The sequence below is a fragment of the Momordica charantia genome, assembly GCF_013281855.1.
Source record: "Momordica charantia cultivar OHB3-1 chromosome 9 unlocalized genomic scaffold, Mcharantia_2.0 BLBB01000009.1, whole genome shotgun sequence".
NCBI classification, from domain to species: domain Eukaryota; kingdom Viridiplantae; phylum Streptophyta; class Magnoliopsida; order Cucurbitales; family Cucurbitaceae; genus Momordica; species Momordica charantia.
The window spans coordinates 23796108-23820703 of NW_028275167.1; the positions used below are offsets into that span (position 1 = coordinate 23796108).

General features: G+C 26.3%; 2 protein-coding genes across 5 annotated transcripts; one reads left to right on the forward strand and one right to left on the reverse strand.

Annotated features, from left to right (window-relative positions):
* Positions 1-2143: 2143 nt before the first annotated feature.
* LOC111015943 (uncharacterized) lies at positions 2144-3888 on the reverse strand. Its single transcript, XM_022291143.2, has 2 exons — positions 3502-3888; positions 2144-2454 (listed from the first exon to the last, which is right to left on the reverse strand). Exons 1-2 carry the CDS (start codon positions 3829-3831, stop codon positions 2284-2286), a joined length of 501 nt encoding a protein of 166 aa, XP_022146835.1. The 5' UTR covers positions 3832-3888; the 3' UTR covers positions 2144-2283.
* Positions 3889-15855: 11967 nt separating this feature from the next.
* Positions 15856-20663, forward strand: LOC111015872 (SEC14 cytosolic factor). 4 transcript variants are annotated; one of them, XM_088118146.1, is made up of 6 exons: positions 15856-16070; positions 16190-16402; positions 17341-17377; positions 18183-18300; positions 19396-19506; positions 20321-20663. In XM_088118146.1, the coding sequence occupies exons 1-6, from the start codon at positions 16013-16015 to the stop codon at positions 20456-20458; spliced, it is 675 nt and encodes a 224-aa protein (XP_087974272.1). In that variant the 5' UTR covers positions 15856-16012; the 3' UTR covers positions 20459-20663. The 4 variants fall into 4 exon arrangements, with proteins under 4 accessions (XP_087974272.1, XP_087974269.1, XP_087974271.1 ...); XM_088118143.1 differs by having other exon boundaries at positions 15857-16084; positions 16190-16448; XM_088118145.1 differs by having other exon boundaries at positions 15857-16084; positions 16190-16406.
* The last annotated feature ends 3933 nt before the right edge of the window (positions 20664-24596 follow it).

The following is a 24596-nucleotide window of genomic DNA, read 5'->3' on the forward strand; positions in this document are numbered from 1 at the left end:
GAGAAAGGAATATAGGTAGTACAAAGTTCGAAATGTGGAGGTCTCAATTTTATTAAAATTTGTTTGAGTTAGTAAATAATACTTTAATTGTAGCTTAACTAGGCTATAATTAATCACTTTTAAGCATCATATCTGAAAATATAGTAATATACTTATGAAAATGTCGATTGTAATGAAAATGCTAGAATAAGATGATGAAAATGGTTATAAATTATTTAAATTGGTAAATTAAAATTCAATGATAGCTTTATTTTATTAATAATTTCTAATAATCATTATATTAGCTCCAGTCTTTACTTACAGAATTGAACAATATATGAAATACATATATATAAGACAAAATCATGGTAGAAAATTTGAAATATAAAATTTTACTATATAAAAATGCCATGTATGTATATACATATGAAGAATTTGAAGGTAAAAGAGAGATTATTGAAAATTTGAGATTGAGTTGTGGATATGAAGTAAAAGTAAATGGATATTTATATTTTGTAAAGAATAATAAAATTTTAAAAAAATAATAATTTAAGTGATTGAAAAATAGTTTTGGAAGTCTTATAAATTTGATTGGAAAAAAAATTTTGACAAGTGATTTTAGAAATAGGGTTGGAAATGATACACATTTAATTTGAGAAGAAAAGTAAGTAAAAGTTAGAAAATTCAAAATCCAAACAAAAAAAATGTGATTTAGGTCGATAGGTAGGGAAAAATAAAATTCTCTTCTGATCGACTTACACGTCGACGTGTCACTCGACTTAAGAAACGCTATCGTAGTGTGGTAACACTAAAAATTGAGAGGTACTGTGTCCTCCGATGGTCCAGGAATACTGTATTCTTTCTATTTATTACTCGTAAAAGAAGGGCGGGCTACGTGGAAAATTTTCCTTTCTCTGCCATTCGGAGGAAATGTTGTCATCTTTTTCTGCTCGAATAGACTATTTACTACACTATAATAATGCTGCAACAAATTTTGTTATAAATTCAAAAATCACAATAAATGACTTAGCTCCAAACTTGGTAACCTAAACACTTCAAGATATTGCTAAATTGAGTTGTAGAATACGATTAGAAAGATAAAAAAAAATAATAATAATAATAATAACTACTTTTCTAAATAAAATTTTGGTTTAAATACTCTTTCGATGTTTCCGTTTTGATTAATTTTTGTTCCTGTATTTTTAGTTTTTTTTTCATTATAGTCCCTATACTTTCAAGTGATCCATAAATTAAAAAGAATCTCTAGTTGCAAAATTTTAACATAAATTTTATACATAATGGAAATCCTTTAATACAAATTTATAACTACATTTCAAAAAAATTTGTAAGTATCATGTTAAAATTGTGATCAAGAAAAATGAGCTAAAAAATAAAAGAAAGAGACAAAAACTGTCGCTTTGAAAAACATAAAGACCCAGACCAAAACAAAAATTGAAAGTAAAGAAATCAAAACTAGAAACTAGAATAAATCACTGGACCAAAATATTATTTAAATCTAAAAGTACGATGTCTAAATATTTACCATTTACCACTAAGATTTTACTTTTACATAAATAGTTATTAGACTCCCATTACAACAATAGGATTTTCCAAGTATTCATATCAATTTGGTCCCTACACAATTGAAGTTGTGCCCAATCAATGTGAATAATTGTTAAAAAAGAAAAAAAAAATTATATAATGTGATTTTTCCTCCCATTTCAACTAAGAAGAAAATGTTTAGGAGGACTTGTAGGTAGCTGAGCTAGCTAAGAATTATTAATTTCATAGGTGAGACATTTCAAATCCATGTTTCTATATTTATAAAAAAAAAAGTAAATTTAAATAGTTTTTATCCTGTACTTTCAATTTTGATTCATTTTAGTCTAAGGTCCATTTTAGTTTCTATACTTCAGCTGTTTTTCATTTTAGTCTATATACTTCTGAAACATTCGTTTTGGTCTCTATACTTAAAAAGAAAAAAGTGACAATTTTGGTTCAATCGTTTTTTTTTTTAATTTCATTTATTTCGATCAGAAGTGTACGGCTCATTATATTTCAGCTATAAATTTTTTTAAAGAATTTGTATTGCCTATAAAATTTATGTTAAAATTTTATAAATATAGACTAAATTAATTACTTTTAAAAGCAAAAAAATCAAAAGTACAGGGACCAAAAAAAATATTTAAATCTAAAATGTAATAATAGACAAAATGCGACTCGATTTTTTTTTCTTTTTTTAGTACATTGAAAAATGCTACTCAATTACGTAAGAGGTATATTAAGCAACGATATGAACTTGAACTATTTGGGGAAGTTGAAGGATTCCCAAGTGATGCCCTTCTCAAGGTATTCAATATTGGAAGGATCAAAGGGGCCTTTGATTCTATCTATGGATTTTATCACCGCCCTCGCCGGAAGAACGCTTCTCGATGGATCTGGCGAAGTTGCGTAGCTCAAGCAAGACGAGAATCCCTATAATGTCATTTCCATCTCTATTTTCAAATTTTCTCATAGAAAAGAAAACTCTGATTCTCGAAAAAAAAGTAATGTCAAGACTATGAGCTTAATTTTTGTAATTCGAGTATAGTTTCAATTTTGATTCCTATAATCGTAGAAATTTCAATTTAGTCAATTTTGACATCAACTGAGTTCCAATTTATTTTTCATAATTTTTAAGGTTTCAATTTGGTCGATGAATTTTCTTTACCCATATCATATTAAATGTTGTGCCTTTTTCTTTTTTTATCATAATGACCACATATTTTTTATTTGGTTGACGGTTTAGTTGATCATATCACTAGTAAAAGAAAAGCATATTTTTTTTAGTGGGTAAACTATGATCTAGAGATAATTTGTGAGATTTAATCAAGGTGAGCGACCAAACTGAAAATTTAAAAATCATAAGGACTTAATTGAAATTAAGTCAAAACTCTTTCAAGTTATAGGGATCAAAGTTAAATTATAAATTGGTTCCTAAACTGTTAAGGTTGTATTTAATAGGTAATAGATTCCTAAGGACTCAATTGATAACTTCATGCTTTTTATTTTAAAAATTGTTCATATTTCTCGTTTCTCATTCTAAATCAGAATGGTAGAAGAAAACAAAATCAAGTTTTCTTATTTTTTTTTCTAATTTCTATTTTTCTTTTTCAAAAATATGAATAAAAATTAAATATTTAATTTGAAAAAAATTAATTTTAATATACAAATTTACTTTGTTTTAATTAAAAATTTTAGAAAACTAAAAACATGAAATAGTTACTAACGGTTCCATTTTAATGGACTTGTTTTTCTTTATTAAAAGGACGAAGCCTATTATTATTTATTAAAAAAGAGGAAACGAGAAAAGAAAATCTATAGACATTTTTAGTTCAAAATTTTTATTAGAGACAAAATTAAAATTTAATAAAATTATTAGACCAAACTTCCAATTTAACCTAAAATTAACCTCAAACCATAAATACCAAATTCTTAATCTAATTAAAAATAACCACAGAAACAAATGGAAGAAGAGATAACCTTGAAGATGAGCACTTCAACATTCTCGCCGCCGACCGCCGCGTGAACGATGAGCGCCTCGCCGACGGCGGCCTGAGTGTAAGATTCCAGCCGCGCCACCTGTTCGTTGTGGCCGTAATCCTCGTCTTCGCCCTCGTCTTCGAATCGAACTCTGCGCCTCGCCGGGCAATCATAACGGCGGCGGAGGCGCTGAGCTCTCAGATTCAGAGATTGGCCGACGGCGGAAGAGAGACAGATTCCGGCGAGAGACGTGTTTGTGTTTGGATTGCCGGAAAATGGCGGGAGAGAATCGGAGCACTGGATTAGGGATTTTCGGAGGAGATTCGCCATTTTCTGTTTTGTTTTTTGTTTTTCTAGGAATAATTGAACTGAAGGAAATTCGAAGAAGTTTTGGATTAGGGATTCTGCGTTTTTGAGATACGAGAGACACGTGGCACACCTTTTTTTTATTCTTTTATTTATTTTTGTTATTATTTTAAATTTTGTGTTTGTAGTTTAATTGATCCAGTTCGATCGAATCTATGTCGATAACCTAGGTTATTTGATAACCAATTCAATTTTTTGTTTTTTTTCTCAAAAATTATTTTTAAATTTCAAAACAAAGTAGTTTTTGAAATTTCAAAAATAAAAAAAAAAAAGTAGTTTTCAAAAACAGGTTTTTGTTTATCAAAATCTCATTTTTTCTTCTAATACTCAACTTTTTTTTTCTTTCTCGTATTTATTTCTAAAAAATTTATTTCTCACTCTAAAATTTTTTTATTTCTAAATTTCCCTCTACAAACTTTCTTTTTTTCTCTCTAAAATTTTTATATTTTGAATATTTATTATTATTTGTCTCTCTCCAAATTTTTATGTATTTTTTTTCTAACACACTAGTTTCATTTCTCTCTCTAAAAATTTAATAATTTTCCTCACTTTTTTTTCTCTAAAATTTCATATTTTATAATTTTTCTTTTTCCTCTGAAAATTATATTTTATTTTCTTTTTCAATTTTATATCACTGTAACTTTTATTTATCATTGTATTTATTTATTTTCTCTAAAAGTTATGTTTTGAATCTTGTTATTATCTCTAAATTTGTTTCCACTATAATTTTTCTCTTTCTATATAATTTTTTTTTCTTTAACATATCTTTTCCTCTCAACTTTATTTTTTTCCTCTACAATTTTCCTTTTTTTGTCTTTAATTTTTCTTTCACGATTTTTTTGTAAATTTTTTTATTTATCTCTCTAAAATTTATCTTTCAAAAGTTTATTTACATCTCTCTAAACTTGTATTTTCATGTCTTTACATTAGGGGAAGACAATAATTACCGTAGGGTCGGGTCCAATAAATAGGAAATGCATGTCCTGACACCGTCCCCGTACCCGATTCCATTTTTTAAATAATTAATATATATTTATTATACTTTTTTTATACTTAATTCTAAAAATACTTAAAAACAATTATAAAACCGATAATTTTTCTTAAGAACATCTCTCGGACGCAAGAACGAGGTGGAAACGGAGACTAAAAATTTTCATGAGTACGAGAATGGGGGAGAGCATCCTCACTCGCACCCAGACCATTGTCATCTCTACTCTACATAAAATTTTCTCTCTCTAATATGTATTTTCAATTTTCTAACTTTTTAAAAACAAAAAACTAAAAATGATTACGAAACATGTTTTGGTTTTCTGGTTTTTAAAAACAAAAAACAAAAAATGATTATCAAACATATATAGTTTTTGTTTTTTAAAAACAGAAAACCAAAAACTAAAAACAAGAAAACCAAAAACCAAAAACTAAAATGGTTATCAAACGGGCCCTTAGTTTTTTGTTTTTGGTTTTCTGTTTTTAAAAAACAAAAATCAAATATGTTTGATAACCATTTTTTATTTTTTGTTTTAAAAAAACAAAAAACCAAAACATGTTTGGTAACATTTTTTGTCTTTTGTTTTTAAAAAGTTAGAAAATTGAAAATACATATTAGAGAGAGAAAATTTTATGTAGAGTAGAGATAACAATGGTGTGGGTATGAGCGAGGATGCTCTCCTCTATTCTCATGCTCGTGAAAATTTTTAGTCTCTGTCTCCACCTCGTTCTTGAGTCTAAGAGTTGTTCTCGAGAAAAATTATCGGTTTTATATTTTTTTAATTACTTTTAGAATTTAAGTATAAAAAATATGTAATAAATATATATTAATTATTTTAAAAATGGAATCGGGGATGGGGATGGGGTCGGGACATGCATTTCCTATTTTTGGGACCTGACCCTACGAAAATTTTTATCTTCCCCTAATGTAGAGACATGAAAATACAAGTTTAAAAAGATGTAAATAAATAAATTTTACAGAGATAAATAAAAAGTTTTAGAAAAAATAGCGAAAGAAAAGTTAAAGACAAAAGGAGAAAAATTGTAGAAAAAAAATAAAGTCGAGAGGAAAAAATATGTTAAAGGAAAAAAAAAAAGAAATTATAAAGAAAGAGAAAAATTATAGTTGAAACAAATTTTGTAGATAATAACAAGATTTAAAATATAAATTTTGAAGAAAATAAATAAATACAAAGATAAATAAAAGTTACAGTGAAAGAAAATTGAACGAGAAAATAAAATATAATTTTACCAGAAAAAAATAGACTACGAGGAGAAAGAAAAGTTATAAAAGATGAAATTTTAAAGAAAAAAAGTTATGAAAAATATTATATTTTAATTGTTATATTTTCAAAACATTTATTTTGGTCAATATATTTTTAAAGAGTGATTTTTGTTTCTCGTTATTTTTTTAATCTCAGTTTTCTCGATTACAATCTAAAAAAAAAAACATTACGCTTAGTAAATTTCCTGAAATATTATCATATATAGCTTTTGTAGCAAAGTGTGTTTATTGTGGATAACATAGATCAAAACGTTCATTTTCTAAAAATACAAGGATTAAAATGGAATTTTTGTAAAATAGATATTTTGAAATTAAGAAAAAAAAAATATATATATATATATAAAATAGAAAAACGGCACTAAAAAACTGATTATAAAATTTGATTTTGGTATTAAAAATTAAATATAAAATATAAAATATCTTTTAAAAATAATCCTCTCTATACCTGTATTCCCTAATTTTCTCCCACTCCCATTTTTTCCCTCTTTCTCTCTCCCCCACTTTCTCGTAAAATTCTCTCTCCCAAACAATATCTTCTTCCCTCTCACATTCTCCCTCTTCCCAACAAATTTTCTTCCTCCGTCGGTTCTGTTCTTCACATTTTCCCTTGGCTACATTTTCCCATTCTCATCTTTTTCTCCCATCAAAATTCTCCCACATTCTCTCTTTTTTCTTTTTTCTTTTTTCTGGTAAGTGTGTATGTCCATAAGAAGAAAAATATAGGGAGGTCTCTGTCAATTTCTGGTGGAATATTGAAATCTAAAGGGAATTCTCTCCAAAATATCTTGGGGTCAATTTGGAAATATTCCGTACAAAAATCTCCAATTTTTTTACGGAGGCAAATCTCTCTCTTTATCCCCACAAAAAAATACAGAAGGTATTCTTTTGAAAATCTCTTCCTCCTTTTAGTTGCTAGTCTCTAATCCACAGGAAACGTTTGAAATTTCCTTTCATTTTCTTTATTTAATTATTATTATTTTAAATTAGAATAGGGGGAATGCAATTTTGTTGCACTGTTTATTTTGTTAGTGTTATTTTGTGGAATATATTTTGTTTTAATTTCACATATTAGTTAATTTGCTGACATCTATCTTTTCTATCTTATAATATGTATCAATTGAACTAATTGTTCTGTTAGTTTCACTTAAATTTTTTATTATTAAATAACATGAAAGATCTAATTTATTTTCTTGTTAATTATTATTTTATAGGAATTAAAATCATGATGTTATGCAATTTATTATTATATATTTTTTTATATTCTCCATGTATCTAAACATAAAATGTCAAAATAAAAAAATAGAAAATTAATCAAGTACAATTTTTTCCCCTATAATTTTCAAATAAATTGAAAAAAATAAATATTTAATTAGTAGTATTCTCCTCATAGGTTTTCTTAAAATCTCATAAATACATGAAATCTCTCCCAAAATATAATTTTACAAAGTTCCAAAAAGTCAACTACTTTACCAACAATAACAATCAATAATTTTAAAATTAGCATTGTGGATTTTTTTTAAGTTCATAAATACATAAATTTCCCATTAAAATAAATTTTAATAATTAAAAATAATTTATCATAAAACACTTAAAATACATTTCAAAAACCACTCACAATTTTTCTAAAAAACAAATAGGAGATTGAGTAGTGTTCTCTTTTTGGAGTTTATTAAATTCCTTAAATACATAAAATTTCTCTTAAAAATAAAATACCATATTTTGAATGGCATTCATGCCACCCAGAATAATTCATTCATGTTTTGATTAATAAACCTGGGACATTCAAAAATAAAATAAAATAAACTTTTGTGGACCACACAAATGACTCACGAACTCAATCTGATTTACGTCTTTTATTTGAAGAGACTCTTAAAAGAACATTCAATCTGATAATAACCTATTTATACTAATAAAATATAATCAAAATATTAATCTAGCTGTTTTAATCGAAAAATTCCAACTAAAGCAATAAGATCTCCAAGAACACTAAAAGATAAAAGATCCTCCAAAAAGGAGTTATCAAAAGTTTGCATACCTTTCCCTTTTGATTTAAGGGTATTTATTAAGGGTATTTAAGGGTATTTATAAAGGGCGTTGGCATTAAGAACTCAAATACACGTTCACCACCAAGATTATAGGCATGAATTACGCATTAAAGGTGAAATGTTGTTGCAAAGTTATCCATTCGAACGTTGGGATCGAGTTTGGAAATTCCAGTAATATGAATAATCAAGTTCGATAATTCTACTGTATAAGCTCTCCAAACCAGCTTCCGAGCTTGTACACATGGCTTCTTGTCGAACCGATGATGACGTGTCTTTTAAGTGAAATTCTCCCTTTATCACTACCTAATCTCAAATCATAATTCAAATAGAAAATAAATCTAATTCAAATAATATAGTCTAATAATATAATCTAACAAAATCGACCTTCTTTTTTTTTTCATCTGATGAGTGTGAGGCACCATATGTGATGAAACTCCTACAATTCGATAACTTGACTATTACGTTGAATTTGACTATCCAACTTTAACCTCTTTGGTGTTCATTATTTATTCTTCATGCTGAAATAAAAATTTTATTTATTTTTAATTAGGTTTAATAAACATGGTATATACATATATTTTTTTGCGAGAAAATTTTTAATAGATAAAAATTTACCTTGCCATTTTTGTAAATACAGTAAGATCAGGATTTTACAACTATATCAACTTTTTAAAAAATTCCACTCAGTAATTTTTTAGGTATTTTTATCCAGTAATATCACTCTCTACGTCTATTAATCTATCCATCAGTGTTATAATCTGTCACTAATGATTCATATCAGCGTTTCAAAGCTATTTTAGTATTTTCTTTAAGTAGAGTTTGATTTGGTGTTTCTTTTTCTTTTTGCTAACATAATTGCAGAATTGTTGTTGCATATTTTCAATTAATTGGACCTGTTCTGTCATATATACAAGCACCTTCTTCACATTTAAAATCTTAGCCAAAATTTAAAAAACTGGAAACAAAGTTTAAAAACATCTGGTTTTAACTTTTAAAATTAAATTATGGGTTTAAAAGATTAGAAAACAAAGAAAACACGTAGTAAATAAACATAATTTTCAAAATATAAAAAAAAAATTGTTATCAAATGTGCCATATTGATATGTTTTTCATTCTTCAATCCATATTTTTACATTCTTCAAACTTTTTAGGATCAAATAGAAAAAAAAAATGCAACACACAAACAATAATTTGAAGAAATTTAAACCGTAAAAACTCCCTTCGAGGTAAAAATGAATTTGATGAAATCCAAGATGCTAAGTACAAAAAGTTTAATAAATGATGCATTGATTGCTATATGCAATAATTTTATACATAACTTTAAAGAAATTTCAGAAGGTATTGGCCAATAAGTTCTCGAAACGTGTCTCAAATACTTCTTACTATATGGAGATATGATAATTAAGAACGTGGTACACAAGGGTGAGGAAAATTGTATGGGCACATCTTTATCTATTTATTTGACATAGTCTTTGTAGTTGAACCGACACCTCCGAAAAATATCAATCACACAATTTCGACAAGAAAAATCACTCAAGGTATGTTTTTACTTAACCAATGTTAGGTAACGTTCTCGTTTCCAAATTTCATTAAGAAAGCTAAGCATTTTGCTTTCTTGTTTCTCATTTAAAAGTTCTGGAAACAATCAAAACAAGTTTCTGGATTTTTGTTTCTGTTTCCCATTTGTTACAAATATGCATATAAATGGTGTTTGGCCATATTTGAATTCATGGGTATTGGGGACATGTAATCCTATTTTTCTTTATTAAAAATGAAGAAACAAAAACAGAAAATAGGTATGTTATCAAACGAGCCCTATATCTTTTTAACTTTTTAAATTCAGCTGGATCTTAAAACTATTTTTAATAGGTAGATTACAAAAACAAATAAATTCTTAACGTATATGACTATTGCTTTAAAACAAGAAAAATAGAATGAAGTCGCATCCGATGACCTTTTAATTCTCTTTTACATTTAGCTAAAAATTAAGATGCAAAATAGTTTTAATTATTGGAGAATTAATTTTCTCAACAAAACCAAAAATCATGTACATAAAGGATGAGAGAGACATTGACATTATGTTAAATCTTAGATTACAGATGTTTCTTAGGTCAACATAACTTAATGGTAATTGTCATATATCTCAAATTAAAAGCTTGTGAGTTCGATCCCTCACCATCAAATATTTTACTAAAAGAAAAAAATATCTCATTGTTTACTTATAAATTTTTGGTTTAAATATATTATTGTTTCTGTACTTTCGGCTTTAGTACATTTTGGTCCTTGTAATTTCAAACGTCTATTTTGGTCCATTTACTTTAATTTTTGTTCATTTTAGTTCCTGTATTTTTCAAATGTCCATTTTGATCCTTATACTTTTAAAAAGTGACCATTTTTGTTCTTTCATTTTTATGTTTATCTCATTTATTTTCTCATTTCTTTTGGTCATAACTTTAGCAAGACACTTTACTCATCACTAAATTTTTTTGAAATAATGTAGTCATAAATTTGTATTAAAGGGTTTCCATTATGTAGAAATTTTGTGTTAAAATTTTGCAAATATGGAACAAATTACTCACTTTTTAAAAGTAGAAAGACCAAAACAGACGTTGCAATAATATAAGAACTAAAATGAACCAATATTGAAAATACATTGACTAAAATAAATGTTTTGAAAGTACAATGACCAAAATGAATCAAAGAAGTCAAAACGCGAGTATAGCTCAACGGTAATTGATATATATCTCCAACCAAGATGTTGTGAGTTCGATCTCTCATCCCACATGTTGTACTAAAAAGAATGAACTAAACAAATTAGCGGAACCAAATTATTATTTTAACCCAAAATTTTGAAAGAGCAGAATTCTATTTAAAAAAAAAAACTAGTTGAGAATTGACTAATAAGGGAAATTTAATATTTAAGTAAAGGATAAAAAAATGGAATAAAAAATATAGAATTCAATAGTTTATATTAGGAGAAGTAAATGTGTCAAGTTGAACCACACCCACCCCAACCCCCGTCCGTCCACTTCATTTAATAGCAATTAATTGTTATCAATTGAAGCATTAATTTATAGGTGGTTATGTGATGAAGCATTGTATACAACTATCGCCAAAATTTAGGATCGCTGGGTAACGTTCTTGTTATTCGTTTCTAAATTTCTTAAGACATCTAAGTATTTTACTACTAATTATGTTTCTTGTTTTTTTTTTTTTAAATTATACAAAAATTTTGAAAACAACCAAAAACAAGTTTTTCTTTCTTGTTCTCATTTCTAATTTGTTCCAAAACATAAATAAAAAGCTTGTTTTGTCGTATTTGAATTCATGAATGTTGGAGTCATGTAATTCATTTTTCTTTATTAAAAATTAATGAAGAAATAGATACAAGAAACATGAACATTACCAAACGGGCTCTTAATTTTCACAACAAAAATTTAATATTTTTTCTATAAAAAGAACTATCATTTTGCAAATAAACAAAGGAACGAAGTTGGAGAAGGGAAAAAGTTCAGTCCTACGAGATTACCATACTCTCTTTTGTTTACATAATAAATAGAACGGATGGACTCTATATTATTTTTAATACAGTATTGACGTGACGAGCAATGAATAAAAGAAGTATGATACCTCCCGTGGTACAATAAATTTTCAAGAGATCTTGTTGCTAATGGGAAGATAGTTTCTATTAGTGTTTGATGCTTCTTCACAGAGGTCTTCAGAATAATTAGTTTGCTTGTGGAACAATTATTTAGTAATTGTTTGGGACATTATTCTTGTACAGCTTGACCCTCCCCCGAGTACACTATCGTCAACTTTACTTGCTAGCCTTACAGATTAGAATTTTTCGTAACAACTAAAAAATGTCATTGTTTCTATTTTTCGTAACAATTAAAAAATGTCATTGTTTCTCGTATTATTCATTCTATGAGAAATGTACTTCATGTACTAACTTCAACTTGACATGCGTCCTCGTAGAGGGATCTTCCATCCACTTAATTTAATGATTAAATATTTTTATGAAAATAAAAATGAAAAATGAAAAATAATTTGAAATATTTTACTAAACAAGCCCCAAATTGTTTTAGGTTTTAATAAATTGAACATCTTTTAAGTATTTGGTTTATGAGTATGTCAATATTTTATTTGTATGGAATTTTAACTAAAATTCATTACTTAATGAATGTGTATTATACCTTTCTTTTTAAAATATTACAACATGAGTATAGGAAGATTCAGAACCTCCAGCCTTTTAAAAATTTCATACTTGTTGAGTCAATTTTGTTTATACTCAACATATCTCTTATATTTTAAATATAGGTTACTCATTTTTTAATTTTATATATTAAAGGCTAAATACATGTTTTACTAGCTAAATGTTTGGGCTTTTTTTTTTAATTTAGTCTTTATTATTTCATAATAAGGTTAAATTTAGTCTCTAATATTTTAATATTTTTAAATTTAGTCCTTCACAATTAGTAAAAGTTAAATTAAAACAAAAAATCTCTAACATTTAAGGACTAAAACATATATTTATCCTAGACTAAAAACGAAAAATTATCTTTTACTACTTTTCACCAGTTCTCCTAAATAAATTAGGACTTTGACAATCAGATTAAATTAAACTCAACTCAAAGAATGTAGGTCAATATCCAATTAAAATTTTCGTACCCTAAAATTTGTTGTACTAAAAAAAATCACCGTGAATAGAGTAAAAGAAAAGAAAGGATATGAACGATCATCCCCGCATCTTATATTAATAAAAATTATATAAAAAGATAAAAATTTAAAAATTTCTCTCAAATTTACTTTCTTTAAAATTTCAAAATGGGAAGATTATTCTTATGAAAAGTTATAATATTTTTATAAAAAGAAAAATCATAATGTAAAATTATGTTCCTTCATATGTATATTTCTGACCCAAGGCTTCTGTAAATAATTCTCATTGCAACTTAACTAGGTAATAATTTAGTCCTTTGAACTTTAATTTGTAACAATTTAGTCCTCTAATTTAAAATCTATCACAGTTTAATCTCTATCGTAAAAAATCTTATCAAAATTAAGTGTTAAGTTTTATCATATAACAATTTAATTTTTGTAATTTATAAACATATTTGATATCTCATCAGTTTATCAATCTATATATAAAAAAAAAACTTAACAAAAAAATTTCACGATAAGGACTAAATTTTTACAAACTTCAAATTACAAGAACCAAATTATTACATGTGAAAGTTCGGTGACTATTGTTACCAATTTGAAAATACATGGACTAAATTGTTACAAACTAAAAATTTAGGGACTAAATCGTAAGTTTAGAAACTAAATCGTTATTTTAACGAAAATACAACGACCAAAAATATTTTTTAACCTACTAATAATTATCGTCCATTTGCAAGATACATTTTCTTCAACATAACATTTAATGATGATAAGTTTGCATTGAAATTTCAATTAAATCACATTGACACTTTTTGGAAAGGAAATTAGTGATGGTATGGTATCTCTAGTCAAACTCAAACCATCTTTGTTGGAGAAGATGAGGAAGAATTAAGTGTGATAGTTGTGCATTTTTTTTTATACCATATCAACAAAAACAATTATTTTTAAATTATAGTAATAAATATCTTTAAATACTATACTTGAACAAATTATTAGTGAGAATTAAATTGAATTATCTCGAGTAAGAGAAGATGAGCTCGAGAGGCTAACTAAGATACATACCGACTCTTACAATGGGGACCTCTAATCATAAAATTTTGGTTTTCATTATAAAAAAAAAAAAAAGGTTAAAAAACACTTTTTTTCCATGTACTTTCGCTAAAGTAACAATTTAGTCCCTAAACTTTAATTTATAACGATTTAGTCCTCGTACTTTTAAGTTGGTAACAATTTATTCCTGAACTTTAATATGTAACAATTTAGTCTTGTGACTTAAAGTTGGTAACGATTTAGTCCTTATCATGATTTTTTTTTTGTTAAGTTTCTTATATATATAGATTGATAAACTACTGAGCGACCAAATATGTTTATCAATTAGAAAGATTAAATTGTTATACAATAAAATTTGACGCTTAATTTTAATAAAATTTCTTAGAGTAAGGATTAAAATGTTACAAATTTTAAACTACAGGGACTAAATCGTTATAAGTTAAAATTCAGGGACTAAATTATTATTTTAGTGAAAGTACATGGACTAAATTTTTACAAACTAAAGTTCAAGGACTAAATTGTTACTTTAATGAAAAAGTACCGGGACCAAATTTGTTTTTCCACCAAAAAAATAAATATACTATTATTTTTAATTTACTCTCATATATAAGTGAGGTAGGGGTTTAATTATTAAATTCTTTATTTCTTATATTTACTTTTTCTAAATTAAATTTAGTGTTGATATAATTAAATAGTTAAAATTCATTAGTGGCGGATCCCTAGAACTTTATACCAATGAGACTCGAACTTGAAAAGAGGGGACCACTAGGCTAAAGGGTTAATTTGTTAACTTTCAATAAATTATTGAGCCAATAATAGAATATACTTCAAAGTTCACTCAAGTCAAAATCAAATCAAATGATAGCTTTTTAAAGAAATGCCTAAACTCAACTGCGAAAATAATACTCGAATTCGACCACAAAATTAAGAAACAAAAAGACCCTTAAACTCAACAACAAAATGCTCAAATCCAACCAAATAGAAATTATTACATAATTCAAATTTTAATCTTTTGGGACTAAAATAGATACAACAATTAAAGTTTCGAGAACTAAAGTTACAATTTGAAACCAATACGAACTTAGGCCCTGTTGAATCGTAATGAAAATTTTGATTCGCTTTGATGGTTTTTACCAAATTGTAGGAATGTAATCAAATGGTGGAACTCACCTCAAACTTTGTAATCCCATTACATGAAAAGGTGTAATCTCATTACACTCTTCCAATCCCATCAATCTCATTCTCATTCCTTATTTCGTGGACCCCACATATATATTATAATTAATATACCACTTTTACCTTTCTCTCTGTCTTAAATTAATATAATTTTTAATTAGTTTTTTTTATACTTTTATAATTTCTTCTCCATTTATACTCCAGTTTTTATTAGTTGATGTGATTTTATTATATAATATTAATATCAATTAGTATCAATAAATTTTTTAAATAGATATTATTACTTTTAAATATTAGAATAATAAAACTTAATAATATGTTTTATTAAAATTTGGTTGTTCTAATAAAAAATATTTTATTTAAAGTAATTTTATTTTAATTATTCATTATGTATCAATATTAGATAAATTGTTAGAAATATTGCCATCAATAATATAGTTATAAATTAAATTAAAATGTATTATTATTGTAATTTAAAAAAGATTAGCACAATAATATATTTGTAATTGGCTAAAAAGGAGAAAGAGGTATATTAATAATTATTTAATTTCAATTCCAGACAAACAACATCAATGAAATAACATTACGATTCCGATTGATTTCATTACGATTGATTTTTATTACGATTTATTTCCTTACGATTGCGGTTAAGTAAACCTTGTCTTATTATACTTTTTTTTCGAGTTGAAAAATGCAATTTGCACGAAAAGACAATTTCAATAAATTACATTACGTGGGGCCCACATACCTACACAGCTACTACACTACAACTACAACAGAAAGTAGAAACTCCTCTCTCTCTCTCATTCAATTCAATTCCTCTGCAAACTTTCTTTTTCCCTCTCCATCTCCATTTCATCTCCATAGCCCATCCAACAAATCAATTCCTTCCAATTCATAATCCTCACCGATATTTCTCCGGCGATTCGACGGATTCCAGATGGAGGAGTCTCGCGCCAATGCGTTGTTCCAGATGAGGAAATCGGTCGAGAAATTAGGTTTTTCCACAGAAGTAACCGGAAACAAAAAAAAAACCTAATCGCTCTGCTCTTCTCTGCTCTGCTCTGCTCGTTGGATGTGGTAACCGATTGTGGATTTATTTTCTGTGTGTTTGCAGGCGTACGGCGACGCGACGATGATGAGATTCTTGATCGCGCGATCGATGGAGCCGGCGAAGGGAGCGAAGATGTTCGTGCAGTGGAGGAAGTGGAGGGAGGCGATGGTTCCGGAGGGATCCGTGTGCGAATCGGAGGTTGCGGAGGAGTTGGAAGCGAGGAAGATTTTCTTGCAGGGATCGTCGAAGAAGGGACTGGCCGTGGTGATTGTGAAGGCCAGTAGGCATTTTCCTTCCAAGGATCAACTCCAGTTCAAGAGTAGTTTTGTTTTCTCATCATTTCATCTTCTTTTCTTTTCTTTTCTTTTCAGTTCCAACTTCCAATGCGTGAAAATTTTTCCGCTGTTTCGTTTTCTGTTTTCCAAATTAAAATTCTCACTTCTTTTCTTTTCTTCTCTCTCTTTCTTTCCTTTTTCCATTTTAACTGTTGGAGTGGTTTCCATTTTAATGATTCAATTCCAACCTACAATTGCTAAACCAAAATAATGAAAATTTAAGATGTAAAATATATTTCTGGTCATTTTGAGTCATATCGGTACAAAGAAGATTGAAAAACTTTTAGAAATTGAAGGGTTAAAACAATGCGTAAGTTGCAAATATGACAAAAAAAAAAAAAATTAGTAAAATTAGCAAAGTAGCAGATCCAATTTTAAAATGACAACTTTATCTAAAATAGTATACATCTTTAATATATCTGATTACTAATATATATATGTGATATACATATGATATATTGCAATATGTATATGATATACATCTAATATATTATTGATATATGTGTCTGTGCAATATGTATGTGATATATATCTAATGTACTATTTATATGAGTGTTTGATATACTACTTATATATAATTATTGATTTATTGATTTTAATATCTCATATACTATTAATATAAGTGAATATTTTTACTATATTTAAAAATTTTAAAACTAGATAATATATTTTGAAATACATAAAATTTGCCGAGCATTTTATATAATTTAACCTACCTTTTAAAAATAATATTATTTAAGAAAGTATGAGAGTGGTTAATTAATAGTCACATATTTTATAGTCGTCTATAAATAAATTTCGTTTATTTTTCATTTTTGATAGGTAGGATTTTATAGTTTGTTCATCTGATTTAATCTCCTCTCTCTCTCTTCTATGCAGAGTTTGTGGTTCATCTCTTGGATAAGGTCATTGCAAGGTGACCTACATAATCTCAATCATAATTAACAAAATTAGAATTTTAAATTATTATCCTGTATCCCGTTATTGATTCTTATTATGAATAATCTCAATCTTTTATATATATATATATATATATATATATATAGTCATAATGTATTTCTAAATTATCATTATTTTTTTACATTTCTGAAAACGATTTATTATATAGTTTTTTAAACATGTCAGATAAGATGCTACCTTCAATTTCAATTCCTTACCCTTTTTCTATAAATCTGAAAATATATTGCTATAAATGAAGACCTTATTTTTATTTCTATGCTTTAATTTTCTCTGATAATTTCATGGGTTAATTGAAAACTACTATTTTACAACCATTTTGTTTGTCTTTTATCAATATTTATTAAAAAAAATACTTTTATTTTTAGTTTTTTTATTTGTTTTTTTTTTAAATAAATTTTGAATCTAAGTTATAAAAACAGGATCATATTTTTTTAACACTACTCTTTTCTTTTACTTTTTTATATTTTGCTATAATTTTTAAATTGTATTAAACTATATATTACACATAAAATAAATTAGCTTTGAAAAAAGAACATGTGGGACAAGACAAAATGGTTTCCAATAAAATTTTCTGTTTTTTTTTTAATTTCTAAATAATGTTATCGAAATGTTTTTCAATAGTAACCTTAAAAATAATAATAACAATAATAGTAACCGCTATTGAAAATTAAGTAAAAAATTCAAAAACATTTATTTTTAAAAATGGAAATGAAATTTTTAAGAGGAGAAAAATAAAAGTAAAGATTTTTATATATGGACAGCGGTTGCAAAGGAAGAGAAATTGGGAATGAAAAGTGGATTGCCATTGTTGATCTGCATCAAATCTCATATAAGAATGTTGATCCACGTGGCCTCATCACAGGGTTTCAATTTTTACAGGTATCCGCTAATTTTTATTTTTTATTTTCCAAAATATTACATTTATACGTTTGGGTCAATTAAGACCTGTCTGTTGACCATTCGATTCTGTTTCTTTTGTTTTCTGATTTACTGAATATTTTTTTCAAATTGTTTTCGGATGATCAAAATAATGAAAATTCTGAAATAATATTTTTATGTTTATGATTTTGAATTTGATACTAAAAAATGTAAAATTATATTAAAAACAATACAAAAACGTTGGTTAAGATATCATTTTATTTTATAAACTCATTTATTCGTTTTAAAATTAAAACATGAAAATATAATATATTATAAATTATATAATATTATAAAACAATAATTATCCAAAATTTATAACATAAATGTTAATAAATTAATAAATATTATTTTATATTAAACTAAATATTTACTTTGTAATTTCTACTTGTTTACAAATATATTGTTAAACAAACGCTGGATAATTTTTTAAATTGAGATTCAATTTATCTAAAAATACTAAGATAAAGAATACAATAATGTTTTTCTATTAAATCTCTTGTTTTTAGATTTTTTATTTTTTGATCATCAATCAAACGCACTTTTAAAAACTTAGGGATTAAATAGAACCATCCTCCAAATCTCAAGACCAAAAAAATAATTTATCATATAATTTTCTTTATATAATTTTAAAATTTTTACTAACATACCTCTATTTCTCTACTTTATACTTGTAACATAATATTCTTTAAAAAAAAAACAAAGAAAGAAAGAAAGAAAATAAACTATAAATTTTAAAAGTTCTTTCAATTTCAGCTGTATTTTTTAGTTTCGATGTTTATATTTAAGGAAAAACCAACTTTTTACCTAAACGTTTGATTTCACTCCACTAAATCTTAGACTTAGATAAGTGTGGTAAATTTTTTTCCTCAATAAGTATTTATTCTCCGAAAAATAATTTTTTTTTTCCTTTTTCAAGTTTTACCAAGGTAAGAATTCGATAGGATATGTATGTAATTTTCTTTTTTAGGGTGAGAGTTATATTCAAATTAACATTAATTTTACATTTAATAGTTGTTAACATTTTATATGTAATATATTTTAAATATGTTGCAGAACTATTATCCGGAGCGTTTAGGGAAGTGCTTCATTTTAAACATGCCATGGTTTTTTGTTAGCATTTGGAGAATGGTTTCTCGGTTCGTCGATAGTGCAACGTTGAAAAACGTAAGCCGTTCCTATTATTTCATCTCATTTACTTTTCTTTCAATTAACCGTTCTATTTAGTTAAATTACACAATGTTGTTATGCTTATTTTGTTTTAATTTGGTCTCATTTAAAAATCTTGATTTAGTCTATAATTTGAACTTCATTTTATTGTGTGACTCTCCCTTTCATTTACCATTTTAAAGTTTAATAAAAGTTAATATATTTATTATCATCTTTGAATATTATTTTAGAAAATAGGAATAAAATTTTTAAAAAATTCTATTTATTTTCAAATTTAAATATTATTTTGGTTCCATTATTTTGACTTTGGTTAATTTTCGTTCGAGTACTTTTAGAACTCCTATTTTAGTTCACCTACTTTCAATTTTTTAATTTTATTTTTTTGTCTATTTTAATCCGTATACTTTCAAAACATCTTATTTTGATCTTTAGAACTTTTGAAACATTGTCATTTTAGTCTTTTCATTTTATTTTTTATCTCATTTTTTCAACACAAATTTCAGTATGATATCACTAGCCATAAATTTTTATTAAAGAATTTTTTAAGTGTATAGTATTTGTGTATAAACTTTGCAAACAAATACCAAAATTTCAGCTTTAGTTTCTGTAATCTCAATTTTTATTCATTTTAGTTATCGTACTCTCAACTTTCATATATTCTAATTTAATTATTATAATTCTAATACATCTGTTTATGATTGAAACTGAAAAGTATAAAGACTAAAATAGTATTTAAATCTACTTTTCCAATTCAATTATATATTTAGTGTATGTATGCATGATTTATATGCGCATAAACACTGATTTTCAGATTCTAATTGTGAGCAATGAAGAAGAAAGAAGAATTATGATAGAGGAAGTTGGAGAAGTATTGCCTGTCGAGTATGGTGGAAAGGCAAAGCTTATTGCTCTTCAAGATGCTATCATAATTCCTCACTTGGATGCTTAATAATTTAATGTTAGGGAAATTAAATTAGCTCCTCTCTCTCTCTGTCTCTCTCATGGATGTTTTTATGTTGTAAAATTTGTTTCTATCTCTTCAAAATGGTCATTGTGAATTGCAACCTTCAATAATCAAACTTGATCACTGACCCAACTCCATAGCAAAAATAGGTTCGATGTTTGAATAATATTTAGGTGTTTATCGTTCGGTATTCTTTTTTTTTTTACTAAGTACCATTAATGTTTTTTACAAATAGGAGAGTAGAGCAAGATGATATATTTTCTATTTTTAAAAAATAAAGAGATGTTAAACTTTTAGTGGTAGTCAGCAGAAAAATAAGTGTTGATCGATCGGTAAGTACTTATAAGTATTGTTCCTAGAGTTCTTAATTTTTTGTTGTACTTTGAAGCATTTCTAATTTGAAATGAAAAGTTCTCCCAAATTTCTCGAGAATTATAGATGGGGATTACAATTCTTGGAACTACAATTCTCGAGAACAAGGATGGAGAAAGCATCCCTAACTCCACCCTGCAAAAATATGTTCAAGAAGATTCTGCAAAAATAGACGTGAAAAAAGGGGTCGAGAGAATAAGAATGTGCGAGATTTTCATGCTAAAAGTCGTTGGATGGGGTCAGGTGTTGGTTCAAACTATTAAAGATAGAAGTTTTTAGGAGTTTTCTTTCAAGCTTTCTTGTCCATACATACTGCCAAATGTACCAAACAAAGAACAACAAACTTAAACAAAGATCACAATTTAAGGAGCATTAAACACAACGAGCTAGTAAAGTTGGTTGATTATCAACTTAAAAGTCTAACTAGCTAGCTTTGCGTGGAAAATACCGAAAATGTGATCAGAGTCCAACATTAGTTAGATAAGGAAAGATCCACGATATATAAACATACTACAAGATATGCATTTTCAACAAACGATTGGGGTAATATAATTGATGAACAGATTGTTGGATTCTGCAAACTATTCCAACGAAATATTAAGCAGTGAAATGGAAAGCGTCACTCGTAGGGAGTTCAACGACAAAAATATGAATTTGCCATGTGATAAGACCTTCTCGATGTAACAAAAAAGCAAAGTCAAAGCGGTCAATATTACATTATCGTAGAAATAATGCATAGAATCTTGTTGGAACTCAATCTCTATCTCTATAAATGTGATGTCATGCATAATTGTAGATATTAATATTTTCACCTTTTCTTTTTTTTTTTTCCCTCAAGTCTTAATGGGCCTTAGAGATATGGGACTTCCACATGGGTTGAAAAACCAACCACACAAACTTGGAAGAAAGAAGGTTTTCTAGCCTACCTAATAAAGAAAATTTTTCCTAACATTGAGAAAAAAAAACATTGTTGGAAATTTCTTTTAAAAATATATAAAAAAAAATAGCATCTATTTAATTAAGAAAAAATTCTAGTATATATCAAATGTGATTTTAGGTGCTTACCGTTCAGCACAAATCTTCTTGTTGGTCACTGCAAATTTTACAACTCTTTATTTAAAATAAATACAAAAGATATCTTTTTTTTATTCCTCTCTCCTATTTATAAAAAATTTAAAGGTGCAGTAAGAAATAGCTGCTGACCGGTAAGTATCTAAATATTGTTCTTAGGTATATCCGATGATTCGTACTGAATTTATCGAAATTTGAAATAATATCGACCATTTATCATTAGAAATATGCTTTTACTTTTACTTATTGAAATAAAGAATGAAAAAGTTTTAAATAAGCCAATCTTTTTAATGATACATATCAAATTGTCGATATATAGTATGAGAAACATCCTTCACACTTTCATAATATCATCCAGCATCATTGTTGTAGTCCAAGTTAAAATAAGGTTGAAATACGATTTTGTCCCTATTTTTTGAGTGTTAGTTAGCTTTGATCGGATCCAAATCTTTTGTTTTAGTTCTTATACTTTCATACTTTCAACTTTTTGTTTATTTTGGTTCATATAGTTTCAAAACGTATGTTTTGGTTTCTATACTTTCAAAAAGTTACTGTTTTGATCTATGTTTACAAAGTTCTAACACAAATTCTATACATAATAGATACCTTTCAATACAAAGTTATGATTACATTTCATGAAATTTATTAATTGCAGTGTTGTGCTGAAATTTTGATTAAAGAAAATAAAGGGATGGAAATTATCACTTTTTAAAATAAATGACCAAAATAAACATTTTGAAAGTACAAAGATTAAAATGACCAAAATCGAAAGTACATGGCCTAAAATAGACCATTGTTGAAAAATATAGAAATAAAAATGAACGTTTTAAAAATATAAAAGTCAAAATAAGACCAGAATAGTATATTAACTTTAAAATTGGAATAGCTATATAACTTCATCTCGGTAAACAACATTTTGCTTTAAAGTAAACTATAATGGAAAATGGGAAGGACACGAGGCCATACATAAGGGACCTCCTCATCAAAACGCTGTAGATATAACCGTTATATCTACACTTTAATTCATTAATTCATCTTAACATATAGTCTCGCTAATAATACTTATACGAGACAAACTTTTCGAGAACTATGAGTCAAAATCGTTAAATTCAAGAAAACACGCCAGATAAGAACACAAATTTATGGACCATAAAATTTTAGTCATGTCAAAATCAATCAATTAAGCTCGAATTTGGTTGATGTCAAATTTAATATAACTTTAATTACATAATGTAACAGGACCTGTAGAAATATATTAAGTGAATTTTTTTAAGTTAAAAAAATTATCATATAGATTTTTTTTAAAAAATTAATTTTCCAATTAAAAAGTCTACCTCTATTCATTTAATATTAATTTTACCATCTAAGATTAAAAGTTGGTTTGTTCTTTACGAAATTGCCTAAAAATTTATCTTGAAACTATTAACTATCCATAATTTCAAATGAGTTTTGATTTTGAACCTTAAGAATCACTTCGTATACAATTTATTCTTCCCCTCTATAAATTAGGGTTCATTAATTTGTTTCAAAGTTTCTTGTCAAATCAATAACTTCATTTAATTCTAAAGTTGACTTTTTTAACCGTTTTATATATATATATATTTTTTTTTCTCGTTTCTCGTTTTATATTTTTTAATAAGGATAATTATTTATCGTTTCTTTATTTTTTCTTTTTTATTGAAAAATTGGAAAACATCTTTGACAACTATTGTTTATTTTGTAGGTAGTCGCAAATATAGTAAAAATATTTAGTAAAATAAGTAGAATAGCAACTACATTTAATTATTTCAAATATAGCATTTTTTTAAACAAAAACTGTGATCCAATTTTAAAATTACAACTTTACCCTGCAATATATATGATATACATCTCAATATATCTGACTATTGATATATGCCTATGATATACCACTGATATAATAATTATATACAATTGATTTACTTATGATATATCTATGATATGTACTGAACTTCTAATATGACTTATCACCGATATGCGTATGATAACCATTAATTTACCATGTTGATACAACATTTTATCTGTGATATATACTTGATATGTCTCTAATTTATCATTGATATACAAATGATATACCACTGATATAGCTTCTTATATATGATTATATGATTTATTACTAATATAACATTGATATATATTTGATATATACTTAATATGTTTCTAATTTACCACTGATATACCTCAGATATAACCATGATATCTACTAATATAATTATGATACATGTGTGTTGATTATAATACTATTATATCCATTTTTTTTTCAAGTTAAACATAAAGTTATTGTATAAAAGGTTCATGTGGATCATGCACGTCAAAAAAAAAGTTAGAAATCTAATATACTTTATAAATTTAAACAATTATATCTCTTATATTTAATATCTAATTAATATTAATATAGAATAAATAGTAGTAATACACTAATCAACGTTATTGATGATATTAGTATGTCAATCAACAAATTGCAATGATAAACTAGAATTAGAATTTAAATAACTGATATACCACTAAAAATTAAACATTTGATATACCTTATATTTAATATATAAGTTGCAAATATATTTAAGATATCATAAATTAGAGGTACATCAGATAGATAGATAGATATATAATACATACATCTGATAATGTATATCATGGGTACACCTGATAATGTATATCAGGA

Coding starts and splice junctions, on each gene's coding strand:
- LOC111015943 (XM_022291143.2), bottom strand. CDS start 3,831: ATGGCGAATCTCCTCCGAAAATCCCTAATCCAGTGCTCCGATTCTCTC. Junction 2,455..3,501: donor TTGAAGTGCTCATCTTCAAG/GTTATCTCTTCT, acceptor ATGACATTATAG/GGATTCTCGTCTTGCTTGAG.
- LOC111015872 (XM_088118143.1), top strand. CDS start 16,013: ATGGAGGAGTCTCGCGCCAATGCGTTGTTCCAGATGAGGAAATCGGTC. Junction 17,378..18,182: donor TTGGATAAGGTCATTGCAAG/GTGACCTACATA, acceptor ATATATGGACAG/CGGTTGCAAAGGAAGAGAAA. Junction 18,301..19,395: donor CAGGGTTTCAATTTTTACAG/GTATCCGCTAAT, acceptor AATATGTTGCAG/AACTATTATCCGGAGCGTTT.